The sequence below is a fragment of the Mastigoproctus giganteus genome, chromosome 3 (assembly GCF_048544385.1).
Source record: "Mastigoproctus giganteus isolate SK-2022 chromosome 3, ASM4854438v1, whole genome shotgun sequence".
In the NCBI taxonomy this organism is placed as follows: Eukaryota; Metazoa; Arthropoda; class Arachnida; order Uropygi; family Thelyphonidae; genus Mastigoproctus; species Mastigoproctus giganteus.
Window position 1 is genome coordinate 37208610 of NC_143577.1, and position 18303 is coordinate 37226912.

Here is an 18303-nt window from a genome sequence, read left to right on the forward strand (position 1 = left end):
GGGGGCTGGTCACTCACACACTAGCAGGGCTTTTGTGGATTTATTGGATGATTGTTTTCTACATCAGCATGTTCAGGAGGCAACTAGAGGGAGTAATACTCTTGATTTGATTATCAGCAGTGATTCTTCATGCATTAAGAATCTGCAGATAAATGAACCACTAGGTGGCAGTGATCACAGTGTGCTGAAGTGGGATTTACTCAAAGAGCTAACTACCATTAGGGGTAAAGGGAAGGGTTATTGCTTCCGTAAAGACTACTACGATGGACTGAGACAGTATTTAAATTCTATACAGTGGGACCAACTGATGATGTTATCAACAGCAAATTCAAAATGGGAAGCATTCAAAGAACTTATCTTGGAAGTTACATACCAACTATACATACATACCAACTAAGAAATATTGTTCAAGGTTTAGGCCAAAATGGATGTCAGATGAACTAATGAGGCATATGGCAGAGAAGAAAAATGCATGGGATACTTACAAATTAACACATGACACAGAAGCTTATGATAGATACAAGTTTATATGCAACCAAGTTACAAAGGAGGTTAGGCAGGCGAAGCCAGATTACGAGAAATCCTTGGCAAGGGATGCAAAGAAAAACAGCAAAGAGTTCTTTACTTATGTAAACTCTAGAAGAAAGGGGATGAATCAGATTGGTCCACTTGATATTGATGGGTCAACTATTGATGATCCTGCTCAGGTAGCTAACAAACTAAACGAATATTTTGCATCGACATTCATACATGAGGAGTTATTCAGCGAGGGGAATGCCAGAGGTGTATTCAACTCTAGCAGTAAGCTACAGAATCTTGAAAAAACTGGGAGTAAAGTGGAGGAGAAATTGTTGAAGATAAACAAAAGAAAGGCACCCGGGGTGGATGGGATCTATCCAGTTATATTAAAGGAGGCAGCAAAGGAAGTAAGCAAACACTTAGCCATAATTATGAGAGCTTCCTTGGACTCAGGGGACGTACCCATAGACTGGAAATGTGCAAATGTGACCCCAATTCACAAAGGAGGATCAAAGGCTGACACAAGTAATTATAGATCTGTGAGCTTAACTTCTGTTCCAGAAAAATTAATGGAGGCACTGGTTAAAGAAGCACTGCAGGATCATTTAGACAAGACTTCAGTTATAGCTCGGACACAGCATGGTTTTGTTAAGGGGAAGTCTTGCCTGACCAATTTGATTGGATACAATGATGCAGTCACAAAAGAACTGGATGCAGGGTATAGCTTTGCTATTATATACTTGGATCTTAGAAAGGCTTTTCACACTGTTGCACATGGAAGACTGCTACACAATTGGAGCAGTGTGACATTGGAGGCAAATTGCTGCTATGGATAAAGGGGTGGTTGAGGGGGAGAAGACAGAGAGTGGTAATCAATGGGCACTGCTCATCGTGGACTAATGTTATTAGTGGAGTCCCTCAGGGCTCAGTGTTGGGTCCATTATTGTTTTCGGTATTTATAAATGATATTGATGATGGTATATCAAGCTTAATGTCCAAGTTTGCAGACGATACAAAGGTTGGCAGGGTTGTCAAGGACACTACTGACACTATGCTGCTGCAACAGGATCTGGAAAGGTTGAGCAGATGGGCTGAGAGGTGGCAAATGAAGTTTAACATTGACAAATGTAAAGTACTACACATGGGAAACAGCAACCCCAGAGCAACGTATCAAGTCTGTGGTACTACACTGACAGTGGTAGAGAATGAAAGGGACTTGGGGGTGGTTGTGCAGGCAGATATGAAATTCTCTGAGCAGTGTAGACGGGTGCAAGAGTAGCTCATGGAGTATTGTCAATGATATACAGGAATTTTTCCGGCAGGGAGGTGATTATTCCCTTGTATAAGGCAATGGTCAGGCCACATTAAATAAGTTTAAAGCTCAGCTGGACAGGTATTTTGAACGAACAGAGTGGTGAAGTGGAAGTGGGTTTTTTTTTTTGCTGATGCTGCATAAGCTTGCTTTCTTGCATCAAATGCCTTTACTAATGCTAATGCTGAAAGTGTCCAGCAGCATTTATAAGCAAACTATTACGAAGTCTGAATCATATTAGCATTAGTATTAGTAAAGGCATTTGATGCAAGAAAGCAAACTTATGCAGCATCAGCCAAAAAAAAAAAATAAAGTAAAATAAATAAATAAAAATAACCACTTCCACTTCACCCCTCTGTTCGTTCGAAATACCTGTCCAGCTGAGCCTTAAACTTATTTAGGCTATCAACGTCCAAGACAAGGGATGGAAGTCTGTTCCACCCACCAACCACCCGCTGGCTAAAGGCAAATTCCCGCACATCTATCCTACATGTCTTTCCTCAATTTGAACTTATGCCCTCTCAGGTGATTATTCTGAGCAAGAGGAAGAATCCCATCAGCATTAAGCATGCTCAAACCATTCAAGGCTTTGTACACCTCTATCAGATCACCTCGCTGGTGCCTAGTCTCCAGACACAAATTCGCAAAACTTAAGCCTTTCTTCGTAAGAGCACCCCTTTGTTCCATTCACTAATCTTGTTGCTCTTCTCTGTACTCGTTCCAGCAGCTCTACATCCTTCTTGAAATGAGGCATCCAGACCTGTATACAGTACTCTAGGTGTGGCCTGACCATTGCCTTATACAAGGGAATAATCACCTCCTTATCCCTGCTACAAAAATTCCTCTATATCATTGACAATACACCATGAGCTACTCTTGCAGCCCATCTGCACTGCTCAGAGAACTTCATATCTGCCTGCACAACAACCCCCAGGTCCCTTTCATTCTCTATCACTGTCAGTGTAGTACCACAGAGTTGATACGTAGCTCTGGGGTTGCTGTTTCCAATATGTAGTACTTTACATTTGTCAATGTTAAACTTCATTTGCCACCTGTCAGCCCATCTGCTCAAACTTTCCAGATCCTATTGCAGCAGCAGCATAGTGTCAGTAGTGTCCTTGACAACCCTGCCAACCTTCGTATCGTCTGCAAACTTGGACATTAAGCTTGATATACCATCATCAATATCATTTATAAATACAGAGAACAATAAAGGACCCAATACTGAAACCTGACGGACTCCACTAATAACATTAGTCCACGATGAGCAGTGTCCATTGATTACCACTCTCTGTCTTCTCCCCCTCAACCACCCCTTTATCCATAGCAGCAATTTGCCTCCAATGCCACACTGCTCCAATTTGTGCAGCAGTCTTCCATGTGCAACAGTATCAAAAACCTTTCTAAGATCCAAGTATATAATATCAAAGTTATTCCCTGCATCCAGTTCTTTTGCGACTGCATCATAGTATCCAATCAAATTGGTCAGGCAAGACTTCCCCTTAACAAAACCATTATGTGTCCGAGCTATAACTGCTCTTGTCTAGATGATCCTGCAGTGCTTCTTTAACCAGTGCCTCCATTAATTTTCCGGGAACAGAAGTTAAACTCACAGGTCTATAATTACTTGTGTCAGCCTTTGATCCTCCCTTGTGAATTGGGGTCACATTTGCACATCTCCAGTCCATGGGTACCTCCCCTAAGTCCAAGGAAGCTCTCATAATTATGGCTAAGGGTTTGCTTACTTCCTTTGCTGCCTCCTTTAATATAACTGGATAGATCCCATCCACCCAAGGTGCCTTTCTTGTGTTTATCTTCAACAATTTCTCTTCCACTTTACTCTCCGTTATTACAAGATTCTCTACCTTACTGCTAGAGTTGAATACCCCTCTGGCATTCCCTTCGCTGAATATCTCCTCATGTGTGAATATCGATGCAAAATATTCATTTAGCTTGTTAGCTACCTAAGCAGGGTCATAAACAGTTGACCCATCTATATTAAGTGGACCAATCTGATTCATCCCCTTCCTTCTAGAGTTTACATAAGTAAAGAACTCTTTGCTGTTTTTCTTCGCATCCCTTGCCAAGGATCTCTCGTAATCTGCCTTCGCCTGCCTAACCTCCTTTGTAACTTGGTTACAGATCAACTTGTATCTATCATAGGCTTCTGTGTCACGTGTTAATTTGTATGTATCCCATGCATTTTTCTTCTCTGCCATATGCCTCATTAGTTCGTCTGACATCCATTTAGGCCTAAACCTTAACAATATTTCTTAGTTGGTATGTAAAGCCTAGTAGCTTCCAAGATAAGTTCTTTGAATGCTTCCCATTTTGAATTTGCTGTTGGTAACTTCATCAGTTGATCCCACTGTATAGAATTTAAATACTGTCTCAGTCCATCGTAGTCGCCTTTACGGAAGCAATAACCCTTCCCTTTACCCCTAATGGTAGTTACCTCTTTGAGTAACTCCCACTTAAGAACACTGTGATCACTGCCACCTAGTGGTTCATTTATCTGCAGATTCTTAATGCATGAAGAATCACTACTGATAATCAATCAAGAGTATTACTCTCTCTAGTTGCCTCCCGAACATGCTGATGTAGAAAACAATCATCCAATAAATCCACAAAAGCCTTGCTAGTGTGTCAGTGACCAGCCCCCAAATTCCAGTCAATATCTGGGAAATTAAAATCCCCCATTATAAGACTCTCTGATTTACTGGCCCACTCTATTTCTCTGTACAGTTTCTTATTATACTCATCAGAGTCATTAGGCCTATAGCACACTCCTACTCTCAATTTTGATCTCCCAATGCTTATGTCACACCAAACTGACTCGACACTGCACCGTCCAGTGATGTCGACTGGCTTCACTTCCTTGGATTTTATGTGTTTCTTAACTAATAGCATAACCCCTCCTCCCTTCCTATCCTGTCTATCCTTTCTGTAGGCATTGTACTCCCCAAATTCCAGTTCTGCATTCCTTATATCTGCGTGACACCACGTCTCTTTAATCCCAACAATATCTGCCTTTGATGTTTTGAGCAATAACTCAAATTCATCAAATTTATTTACTAAACTCCTAGCATTGGTGTACATGCAAGTATACATGCACCTGCTCTTCCTCTTAGCCACCCTAACACAACCCATGTGTTTACTTGTACCCCCATGATTCCCAGCAGTCTCTGTAATATCCTGCATCTTATTTTCCAGGCTGCTGCTCATTCCAATAGAAGCAGTGCAAGAATCACTTTCTCCTCTGCCAGTGGCTATTGTTAATCTATTAGTCCTTGTATCCCCCCAATCTAGCAGTTTTCCGACCCACCTAACACTGCCTCGATAGCATTAGCAAACATTCTTGCACCCTTTCTATTTAAGTGTATCCCATCCCTGTAGAAGCAGTCTCTCCTGTTAACAAGTACAGACCAGGCTGAAAAAATTCTACCCCTTGAGCCCTGCACAATCTTTCCAGGGCCAAATTGATCGACAGGGCTCTCATCATATACTCCCTCCTATCGTGTCTGGGCAGAATTGCAGACACTTTCAAATTCAACCCTAATTCACGGCTTTTTTTCATCAGTGACTTGTACTTGTTAAGTAATTCCGCCAGTCTCCTATGGAGATATTATTATCTGCCGGATAATAGTATCTGCATATTATTATCATCTCGCTATACATTAGAAAAGTTTTCCTCCTGGTGATATTTTTTTTAACCTTGAGAATGCTGAGTGGTGGGGAGTGGGGAAGCAATGGGAGAAGAGGGATGCAAATCACATGGTACAAGTGGGTTGGACAATTACATCACTACAAATGCACAGGTAAATAATTACATAGGTCATTTCCTGATTAGATATCGATGAGCACATTTCAACAGGTGTCTGGAATCCGTAACATTTGATTTGCTAACGTAATAATTAACACAATGCCACGACCTAGATTGGCAATCACCGATTCCGAGAGAAAACAACACCGTCAAGAGTCTGCATGGAAATATAGAGAGAAACATGAAAAAGGTTACAAACTAATCAGAGAATAAGTTCAATGACAACGAAATAAGTGGAAAATCAACATGACAGGAAGCGAGTAGCTAATATGGATGAAGAACAGGCCGAAACTCAGTGAACTGTTAAACAGCTCAGAGGTAACATAAAATCTTCACCTGATCCTGATAAAAACTGATATGTCTGCCAGGGGTAAAACTTGATGACATTGTAGAGCAGATATCTTTTAAGGGCACAAAAGATGAAATTGTTGTACACATTGCACTAATAACCTTAAGCGTAAGAGATCTGTATATTTACTTAACAAGTACAGGTCAATGCTGGAAAAAAGTAGTGAGTTAGGGTTAAATTTGAAAGTGTCTGCAATTCTGCCCAGGCACGATAGGAGGGAGTATATAATGAGAGCCTTATCGATCAATTAGGCCCTGGAGAAATTGTGCAAGGATCATGGGGTTGAATTTTTTTCAGTGTGGTCAATTTTTCAGCATGCTAAAAGGAGAGATTGCTTCTACAGGGACGGGATACACTTAAATAGAAAGGGCGCAAGAATATTTGCTGATGCTATTGAGGCAGTGTTAGGTGGGTCAGAAAACTGCTAGATTGGGGGGGGTTCACAGACTAAAAGATTAACGGTAGCCGCAGGCAGAGGAGAAAGCGATGCACTGCTTCTATTGTAATGAGGAGTAGCCTAGAGAGCAAGTTGTTGGGGACTTAAAGAGCTGCTGGGAATCATCATGGAACAGGAAAATAGATGGGCTGTGTTAGGGTAACCAAGAGTAAGAACAAGTGCATGTATACTTGCATGCACATTAATGCTAGAAGTATAGTAAATAAAATTGATGAATTTGAAGTGCTGTTCAAGACATCAAAGCCAAATATTGTTGGGATGTCAGAGACATGGTGTCACACAGATATAAGCAGTGCAGCATTGGAATTTGAGGAGTACAATGTGTACAGAGAAAAAAACAGACAGGGTAGGAAGGGAGGAGGGGTTATGCTGTTAGCTAAGAAACACAAAATCTAAGGAAATGCATCCAATTGACATGGGTGGACAGTGCAATGTTGAGTCTGTTTGGTGTGACATAAACACTGGGAAAGGGAAAATGAGAATAGGAATATGTTATAGGCCTAATGACTCTAATAAGTACAATTAACAGTTGTGCAGAGAAATAGAATGGGCCAGTAAATCAGAATGTCTTGTAATGGGGATTTTAACTTTCCAGATATTGACTGGAACTTGTGGGTATATCACTCACATGCAAGCAAGACTTTTGTTGATTTATTGGAGGACAGCCTTCTACAACAACATGTTTGAGGGGCAACCAGAGGGAGTAACACCCTTGATCTGATTATCAGCAATGATTATTCATGCATTAAGAATTTGCAGATAAAGGAACCACTGGTGACAGTGATCACAGTGTACTGATGTGGGATTTACTTAAAGATGCAACTACCATCAAGGGTAAAGGGAAGGGTTTTTGTTTTCATAAAGGTGACTACAATGGTCTCAGACAGTTTTTAAATTCTATACAGTAGGATCAACTGATGATGTTACCAAAGGTGAATTCGAAATGGGAAGCCTTCAGGGACTTAATCTTGGAGGCTACTAGGCTTTTCGGATCCATTTAGGCCTGAACCTTGAAATATCGTTCAAGGTTCAGGCCTAAATGGATGTCAGATGAATTAATGAGACTCGTGGCAAAGAAGAAAATGCATCGGATGCATATAAATTATCAATGACACAGAAGCCTATGGCATATATAAGCTTGTCTGTAATCAAGCCACAAAGAAGGTTAGGCAGGCGAGGGCAGATTATGAGAAATTTTTGGCAAAGGAATGCAAAGAAAAACAGAAAAAAGTTCTTTACTTATGTAAACTTTAGAAGCAAGGGGATGAATCAGATTGGTCCACTTAACATAGCTGGTTCAACTATTGATGATCCTGCTCAAGTAGCTGATAAACTGAATGGGTATTTTGCATCTACATTCACACAAGAGGAGTTATTCAAGGAGGGGAATGCCAGAAGTTTATCAAACTCTAACAGGGAGCTAAGTGATATTGTAATAACTGAGGGCAAAGTGGAGGAGAAATTGCTAAGTTAAATATAAAAAATGCACCTAGGGCAGATGGACTCTATGAAGTTATAATGAAGGAGGCAGCAAGGGAAGTAAGCAAACCGTTAGCCATAATTATGAGAGCATCCTTAGAGTCGGGGAGGTCCCCATGGACTGGAGATGTGCAAATGTATCCCCAATTCACAAAGGGGGTTCAAAGGGTGACACAAATAATTATAGACCTGTTAGTTTAAATTCTGTTCTAGATGTTAGTTTTACTTCTGTTACAGGGAAATTAATGGAGTCACTGGTTAAAAAGGTGATACAGGATCACTGAGACAAGACAGCAGTAATAGCTCAGCACAGCATGGGTTTGTTAAAGGGAGGTCTTGTCTGAGTTTGATCAATTTGATTGGATACTATGTGGTCACAAAGGAACTGGATACAAAAAATAATTTTGATATCATATCTTGGATTTCAGGAAAGCTTTTGATACTGTTGTACATGGAAGACTGCTGTACAAATTGGAGTAGTATGGTATTAGGGGCAAGTTACTGCAATGGATAAAGGGATGGTTGAGTGGCAGACAGCAGAGAGTGGTAATAAATGGATACTCCTCTACGTGGACTAATGTTATTAGCAGAATCCCCCAGGGTTCGGTGTTGGGGCCACTGATGTTTTCTGTATTTATCAATGAAGGTATAGTAGGCTTAATGTGTCGAAGTTTGCAGATGATACAAAGGTTGGCAGGGTTGTTAATAACAGTAAAGACAGTATGCTACTGCAACAGGATCTAGAAAAGTTAGGCAGATGGGCTGAGAAGTGGCAACTAAAGTTTAACGTTGAAAAATGCAAAGTACTCCATATGGGTAGCAGTAACCCAAGAGAAATGTACCAATTGTTATTTTATATTGTACTTAATACGTAGTCTTATAGTTCTAATTACGCTGGTTATTTTTATTTTAATTTATATAAACAGTTTTTGTAGATATACGTAATACCTTATAAAACCGTTATTTCGTTCGAATCTTGCAGGCATTGTTTTTTGTATATAGTGATAGGGAATTCAAATTTTTAATTGAGGTAGCTAGGTAGCACTAACATATAATTATCGAAACAGCAATACGCTTCACTGTTTCCATTAGATAGCGTAGTATTGACATTTAATTTAATTTAATTTATTGATCTTATTAATTTAAAATATCATGCCCCAAACTAGAGCAGCAAAGCAACGGGCACAAAGTGGCTGGAGTGCTGTGACTCGGGGAAGAACTGAGGGGGGGCGATTCTCCAACGCATCACAGCCAAAAAAAATGTGCAACTTGTGAAATGTTTGTCGAACTATCTGGAACGGAACATGATATTGCCATGGGGGATGTCTTTGTGTGTGCGTGATGTAAGGCGTGTAAGGAAATCAGGCGACAACTCAGCGTTGTTATGGGCCTATATGAGAGTTTGAAGGACAGGGTGGATGCCCTCGAAAGATTTAAATTGAGGGGCCCATCAGGCTCTCAGCTGCCCACATCAACGCCAGAGCTTGCACTTGGTCATCACGCAACACAGCGGCAACCCCCAAGGCAGATTGTGCTGGTCCCAAAGGAACTAGTAGTTGTTGGTGACTCTATTTGTCAGAGAAACGGGAAACACCCTTTGTAAAAAGGATAGGTGGAACAGGACCAGGGTATGTCTGCCAGGGGCAAAGGTTGATGACGTTGTAGAGCAGATATCATCTTTTAGGGGCACAAAAGGTGATATAGTTGTACACATTGGCACTAATGATATTAAGAGTAGGAGACCGGCAGAATTACTTAACAAGTACAGGTCACTGATGAAAAAAAGCCGTGAATTAGGATTGAATTTGTAAGTGTCTGCAATTCTGTCCAGACACGATAGGAGGGAGTATATGATGAGAACCTTGTCGATCAATTCGGCCCTGGAAAGATTGTGCAAGGCTCAAGGGATAGAATTTTTTTCAGCCTGGACTCTACTTGTTAAGAGGAGAGACTGCTTCTACAGGAATGGGATACACTTAAATAGAAAGGGTGCAGGAATATTTGCTGATGCTATCGAGGCAGTGTTAGGTGGGTCGGAAAACTGATAGCTTGGGGGGGATACAAGGACTAATAGTTTAACAGTAGCCGTAGGCAGAGGTGAAGGTGATTCTTGCACAACTTCTATTAGAATAAGTAGCGACCTGGAGCGAGGAGTGTTGGGGGTTTCAGGGACGGATAGCAGTCATCGTGAAACAGATGGGTATATGGGATGTGTTAGAGTAACTAAGAATAAGAATAGATGCATGTATACCAATGCTAGAAGCATAGTAAATAAATTTGATGAATTTGAAGTGTTGGTCAAGACATCAAAGGCGGATATTGTTGGGATATCAGAGACGTGGTGTTACACAGATATAAGGAATGCCGAACTGGAATTTGGGGAGTACAATGTGTACAGAAAGGATAGACAGGATAGGAAGGGAGGAGATGTTATGCTGTTAATAAAGAAAAACATAAAATCAAAAGAAGTGCATCCAGTTGATATAGATGAACAGTGCACTGTTGAGTCAGTTTGGTGTGACATAAGCACTGCGAAAGCAAAAATTAGAGTAGGAGTGTGTTATAGGCCTAATGACTTGAATGAGTACAATGAACAATTGTACAGAGAAATAGAGTGGGCTAGTAAATCGGAATATCTTATAATGGGGGATTTTAACTTCCCAGATATTGACTGGAACTTGTGGGTTGGGCACTCACACACTAGTCAGTCTTTTGTGGATTTATTGGATGGTTGTTTTCTGCAGCAGCATGTTCGAGAGGCAACCAGAGAAAGTAATACTCTTGATCTGGTTATCAGCAGTGATCATTCATGTATTAGGAATATGCAGATAAAAGAACCACTAGGTGGCAGTGATCACAGTGTACTGACGTGGGATTTACTTAAAGATTTAATTACCATCAGGGGTAAAGGAAAGGGTTTTTGCTTCCGTAAAGGAGAGTACAGTGGTTTCTGACAGTTTTTAAATTCTGTACAGTGGGATCAACTGACGATGTTAGCAACAGTAAATTCTAAGTGGGAAGCATTCAAGGAATTAATCGTGGAAGCTACTAAAAGTTTCATACCTATTAAGAAATATTGTTCAAGGTTTAGGCCTAAATGGTTGTCAAATGAACTAATGAGACTTGTAACAGAGAAGAAAAATGCATGGGATGCATATAAGTTATCAAGTGACTCAGAAGCCTATGGCAGATATAAGTTAATCTGTAATCAGGTCACAAAGGAGGTTCGGCAGGCGAAGGCAGATTACGAGAAATCCTTGGCAAAAGATGCTAAGAAAAACAGCAAGGTTTTCTTTACTTATATAAACTCTAAAAGGAAGGGAATGAATCTGATTGGTCCACTTGACATCGATGGTTCAACTGTTGATGATCCTGCTCAGATAGCAAACAAATTGAATGAGTATTTTGCATCTACATTCACACACGAGGAATTATTAAGGTTTGAAAATTTCAGAAGGTTATCAAATTGTAGCAAGATACTTAATGATTTTGTAATAACTGAGAGCAAAGTGGAAGAGAAATTGTTGAAGTTAAACGTAAGAAAAGCACCTGGGGTGGATGGGATCTATCCAGTTATATTAAAGGAGGCGGCAAAGCAACTAAGCAAACCCTTAGCCATAATTATGAGAGCATCCTTGGACTCAGTCAGGGGTGGTTCCCACGGACTGGAGATGTGCAAATGTATCCCCAATTCATAAAGGGGGATCGAAGGGTGACACGAGTAATTACAGACCAGTTAGTTTAACTTCTGTTCCGGGTAAAATAATGGAGTCCCTGGTTAAAGATGCATTGCAGGATCATCTAGACAAGACTACAGCAATAATTCAGACACAGCATGGGTTTGTTAAGGGAAAGTCTTGTCTGACAAATTTGATAGGATATTATGATGTGGTTACAAAGGAACTGGATGCAAAAAATAATTTTGATATCATATATTTGGATTTCAGGAAAGCTTTTGACACTGTTGCGCATGGAAGACTATTGAACAAATTGGAGCAGAATGGTATTAAGGGTAAGTTGCTACAATGGATAAAAGGATGGTTAAGTGCGAGAAGACAGAGGGTGGTAATCAATGGGTGCTGCTCTTCTTGGACTAATGTTATTAGTGGAGTCCCACAGGGTTCGGTGTTAGGTCCACTGTTGTTTTGTATATTTATCAATGATATTGATGAAGGTATATCAGGCTTAATGTCGAAGTTTGCAGATGATACAAAGGTTGGCAGGGTTGTTAATGACAGTAATGGCAGTGTGCTACTGCAACAGGATAATTTGGGCAGATGGGCTAAGAAGTGGCAACTGAAGTTTAACCTTGACAAATGCAAAGTACTGCATATGAGTAGAAGTAACCCCAGAGAAACGTACCAACTGTGTGGTACCACACTTAAGGTGGTAGAAAATGAAAAAGACCAGGGAGTAATTGTGCAGGCAGATATGAAGTTTTCTGAGCAATGCAGACAGGCTGCCAGGGCAGGTCATGGGATTTTGTCAATGATATATAGGAATTTTGCTAGCAGGGAAAAGGAGGTAATTATCCCTCTGTATAAGGCAATGGTCAGGCCCCGCCTTGAGTACTGCGTACAGGTCTGGAGGCCTCATTTTAGGAAGAATGTAGATTTACTTGAGCGTGTACAGAGAAGGGCAACAAGATTGGTAAGGGGAATGAAGGGATTCTCTTACCAAGAGAGGCTTAAGTTCTGCAAATTGCAGTGGCTGGAGACTAGGCACCTTTCACAGTGATCTGATTGAGGTATATAAGGCCTTGAATGGGTTGAGCACGCTGAATTCTGATGGGATCCTTCCACTTGTTCAGATTACAAACCTAAGGGGGCATAAATTCAAATTAAGAAAAGACAGATGTAGAATAGATGTGTGGAAATTTGCCTTTAGCCAGCGGGTGGTTAATTGCTGGAACAAACTTCCATCTGTCATTGTGAAAGTTAGGTTGAATAAATTTAAGGAGGAACCGGACAGGCATTTGGAGGGAATGGTGTGATTTTTTTTTTTTTTTTTTTTTTGGCTGATGCTGCATAAGCTCATACATTTGCTTTCTTGCATCACATGCCACTATTACTACTACTAACTGTGTGGTACTACACTTGGGGAGGTGGAGAATGAAAAAGACCTGAGGGTAATTGTGCAGTCAGGTATAAAGTTCTCTGACAGTGCAGACAGGCTGCCAGAGCAGGTAATGGAGTTTTGTCAATGATATATAAGAATTTTGCTAGCAGATATAAGGTGATTATCCCTTTGTATAAGGCAATGGTCAGGCCACACCTTGAGTACTGTATGCAGGTCTGGGGGCCTCATTTTAGGATGTAGAGTTGCTAGAACAAGTACAGAGAAGGGCAACAAGACTGGTGAGGGGAACAAAGGGGTGAATTTAAGAAGAAAGGCTTAAGTTCTGCAAGTTGCAGCATCTGGACACTAGGCACCTGCAAGGCCTTGAATGGTTTGAGCAGGCTCAATGCAGATGGGATACTTCCGCTTGCTCAGATTAAGAACCTGAGGGAGAATAGATTCAAATTGAGGAAAGACAGTTGAAGGATAGATGTGCAGAAGTTTGCCTATAGCCAGTGGGTAGTTGATTGCTGCAACAGACTTCCATCTGTTGTTGTGGAAGTTGATAGCTTAAATAAATTTAAGGCTGAATAGACAAACATTTGGAGTGCCTGGATGGGTTTGTTTTTTTTTGGCTGATGCTGTATAAACTTGCTTTCTTGCATCATATGCCTCAACTAATGCAAATGCTAAAGTAGAAACTACTGAAGTATCATATTGCAATTTAGGTGATATGGTAGGTGAATGTCAATATTGTGGCAGATTATCTTTACACGGCGAACTTGGAAGAGCCGCACAGTCATGTTGTCAAGGAGGGAAGGTATGTTTGCCGATGGCAGATACCTATCCAGACACTTTAAAGACTCTGTTGTTTGACAACACAGAAAAAGGTAGACACTTAGTCTTCAACAATCTTTATGCCTTCTCATCTTTTAATGCCGAAAACATTGACTTTCAAGGTGGCGGTAGCCCTTATATGATGCAAATACGAGGAGGTGCCATGGTGAAAGGACAATGAGTTTAATGTCTGTTAGAGACATTCAACAATTTTGCCAAATTTACATTTATGATGATGGAGAAGCAAGTGCAGGGGTTGATGAGCAAAGCGTGCAGAGGGCAGAGCCCCCTAGTTATTATTATTTTAACTGATTTATTTATAATTTATATAAACAGTATTATGTTATGTTGTATAAATACCTTTTCGTTTTCTCTCTCCCTGTTTTGGAAGTGGTTCCATTACTCTCAATAAATTTGGAGCTCCAGAAGCAGCATTCACCATGTGAAAAGAGCACAATAATCCACGTGTAGAAAGTAATAGGAGTATTGGCATTGGAGAACAGCTCTCAGTTTCACCTAATTAAAAACATAAGAAATAACTTTATATGAATAAAAATAAGATCCCATGTTAAAAGTACCTCTTACTGCATTAAGTAGTAACATGACTTTGACAAATGCATTATTTTATATGCATGCAGAGGTGTTTCAATTAAAAGGCACTAAAGTCTATCCTGCTTATTTTTTTAGTTTAGGATCTTTTTTTTTTTTTTTTCTGGACCGCTTTTTTCACATTTAAGCTAAAATATTTGAATTTGATGTTAAAATTGGAACAAATATTAACCATTCAGATTTTATAATTTCTAAATTTAATAGAGTCATTAGTTAAAGCATGCATTATTAAATTGTGCCTAATTAACTGTTTTTTCTCATTGGAAAAGTTGTTTCCTGTCTCTGTTTATTCTAAGAAACAATCAGTGAACCACAGTCAGTGTACTTTTGAAATGAATGACAACTGATACATCAGAAGGAATCAACTCTTAACATTGGTCCATAAAAAATTTATAACTACATTTTGCCTTCTACCATCTAACCTTATTTGTGTTGGGGTGGAAGATCAAATCCAGGTGTAATTTACATGGAATAGGAAAATAAAACAGGATAGAATTTACACTCCAGGCATATGAGGATGGCCAGACCCAAGCAATAACACATATCCAGGAACTAAACCCCAGTGGTTGCCAAAGATTGACTAGATCAATCATAGCAAGGAGGGGGAAGGACAGGTGGCTAAATGACACTCCCCCTTCTTTCAGCAGCACCAGTTGAAAACTCAACAGATTTTCCTAGTACAGCTCCTCAGGCCCAGCATAAAACTGCTATCTACCAATCTCATCTCAACAACTAGAACATCCAAGAAGAAGTGAACCAAAAAAATTGTAAGAAGGATGTAAATCAGTTTTAATTTATTTTTTATTATTTTACAACAGATGATGATTTCAGAGATTGCAACATAATTTTAAATTTATATTTCAAGTGTTAATGTTTTAAACTTCAAAAATTAAATAAATCCACCATTACTGCATGCAGTGAAACGTTTTCTTTTCACAAATAATATTATTGTAAAATCACCTTATGGCATAATTGGTGACCAACCCAGTATCATAAAGTAGAAAGACAGAATACCTAACATCAAACAAGACATTATGGAAGGGGGGGGGGTCAAAAGTTCACATGTCACTGGAGTTACACTATGCAAGATAGGGTAATGCTTAAACTACATCAGCAAAGTAGTTAAATGAAAAGTTATAGCAGAAGAGTAGAAACACAAAAATGAGACACGACAGTTTTTAAACAAAATAACTTACTGATTATAATTTGCCTTGATGAACAATAAATAATAGCCATTCCTACAGGATAGGTTTCTTCATTTTTATATAGTGGGAGTTCTGCACGACCAGAATCTTCAAGAAGCCACTGTTCCCAAACAGCCTAAAAATAATTATAAACAAATAATAAAAAATCAGTATAGTAAAATCTCATTACAACAAACTTGTCAGAGAATGAAAATGATTTTGTTCATGGTCTCATTACCCTATGCCATACAAGATTACAGGATTATATTTCAACTCAATAGTAGAAATCAAATTAATCGTTATAGTCATCAAATCATTACTTATGATTTGATTTACAAAATTTAATTCTAATAAATATTTATCAACATTATTTTAAAAGAGTCATTATTTTTTAAAACAGAAAAGTTCTGTTGAACTTTTATACTATACAGAATTAAATTTGAGGACATGAAAATAATATGATGTAACTTGATCATAACAGAGACCTTACTGTAACACTTACCGTATTTCCCCATGTATAAGACGCACCTTTTTTCGAAAAATTTGGGGTTTAAAAACTGGGTGCGTCTTATATAGTGGTTGTAGATTTTTTTTTTTACTTGCATTTCCCACTTTTTCACGCTTGTTGTCTTTGTGCTCATTGTTTCACACTTGTTACCGGTATATTAGGTTACGTTTTGCCACGTTCTGTCCAGAAATGGCTCAGAAAAGATTTTCGTACAGTGCTGAATTCATGTTAAAAGTGATCCAGTTTGCAAAAGTGAATTTAAATCGTACTGCTGAACATAAGTTTGGACCTCCTCCAACTGAGAAAACAATCCGAGACTGGCTACAGGAAGAAGAAACCCTAATGAAAACGCCACAGCAGAAGAAGGCCATTAGAGGCAAGTCAGCAAAATGGCCTGATTTAGAGAGGGAACTGAAGATATAGATTGAGGAGCAAAGGGCAATTGGAATTCCTGTGTCCACAAAGATGGTTTAGCATGAGGAAAGAAGAATTGCTGAGGAAAAAGAAGTTACTGATTTCAAAGGAGGACACAATTGGTGCTTCAGGTTCATGAAACGGAATGGACTAAGCATGCATACACGCACCAGACTTGCCCAAAAGATGCCTGAAGCTATGAGCAGAAGGTCCTTGAATTTCATCGTTTTGTCATTCAATGTCGGAAGACAGATCAGTTTGAGTTGGGACAGATTGCAAATTAGACAAAGTCCCCCTTCAATCTGATGTCCCAAGTAACAGAACTGTTGATAAGAAGGGGGTGAAAACTATAACTGTGAAGACAAGTGGACATGAAAAGAGCCATTATACAGTTGTTCTAGCTTCTTGTGCTGACGGAACCAAGCTGCCTCCTATGCTGATTTTCAAACGCAAAACAATGCCAAAAGAAGACATTCCTCAAGGAGTGATTGTCCATGTTCATGACAAGGGTTGGATGGATCAGAATGGGATGAAGATCTGGTTTGAGAAAGTTTGGAGCAGGAGACCAGGTGGGCTCTTACGCAAACCTGCCCTATTGGTGCTTGATCAGTTCAGGGCACACGTAACAAAAAACACAAAGAAGATTGCTGTAGAGCAAAAAACAAAACTTGCCATCATACCTGGAGGCTTGACATCCCAGCTCAAACCACTTGATGTCAGCATTAACAAACCCTTCAAAGCTGCCATGAGAGACGAATGGAACCAATGGATGAAGTCTTTTGGGGACAATTTGACACCAGCAGGAAGAGTGAAGAAACCAACTATAGGAGAAGTTTGCACCTGGGTGAAAAGATCCTCGGATAATATCAAGATTGAGATCGTTGTCAAGTCATTTAAGAAGTGTGGCATTTCAAATGCCATAGATGGAACTGAGGACGAGGCAATATATAAAGATAGTGATTCGTCATCAGACACAGATGAGGACAAGCTAATGGATGGGAGTTTTGACAGTGATGAGGAGTTGTATGAATTTTATGATGAATAAAACTTGAGTTCAATAACTTTATGTAATACATTTTTTTTTTCAAATTTCGGGCCCCAAAATTAAGGTGCATCTTATACATGGGGAAATACGGTATATGTGGTACAACTAAGTTGCGCCTATTGAATTTTCAGTGATAAATTTTATTTTTGCAATCTAGCTTTAGTGATTTGCAAAATATTTTGAATTTTAAATGTGGTTCACATTTGGTTCACTAATGGCTAGATCAATAAACTTCAAGCTTGTGTTTAGAAAGTTTTAAAAAAATAAATAAATAAAGAGAGCTTTATAAAAGGATAATGGGACACCTGTTTGCAACAAACACTTAATTCTGTTTGAAAACTCACTATTGGGAGGTAATATGTGTTTTTCTTGAAGATTTTAGCTGCCTCCTATGCAATACATGAAGTGATGAGTTGTATGAATCTTTTGCATATTATATAAGTAATTTACTATCAGGAAAGTGCAATAGATATGCACTTTCCTGATAGTAAATTAGGTATATAATATTTTTCAGTTTCTGAATGCCTAAACCATCAGTTATGCTATGGCACCCTCATCCCCACCATTTTTTTGCTGCGTAACATGCATCTAAACTCTCACATGAGGAAAATATTAATTAATTAATACATAATTTTTAATTATGTATTAATTAAAAATTATCAATCAAAATATTTATGTACTCTCTGTACCTTAAAAACATCTGAACCTA

General features: G+C 39.3%; 1 protein-coding gene across 1 annotated transcript in view; it reads right to left on the reverse strand.

Moving 5' to 3' along the window:
* LOC150087884 (uncharacterized) overlaps positions 1-18303 on the reverse strand; it is a 295573-nt gene that overhangs the window by 210845 nt on the left and 66425 nt on the right. The window contains exons 12-13 of the mRNA XM_090369951.1: positions 15640-15763; positions 14195-14350 (exon numbers count right to left, since the gene is read on the reverse strand). Of these exons, the coding sequence (XP_090226077.1) occupies positions 14195-14350; positions 15640-15763 (280 nt within the window). The remainder of the gene's footprint in view (positions 1-14194; positions 14351-15639; positions 15764-18303) is intronic.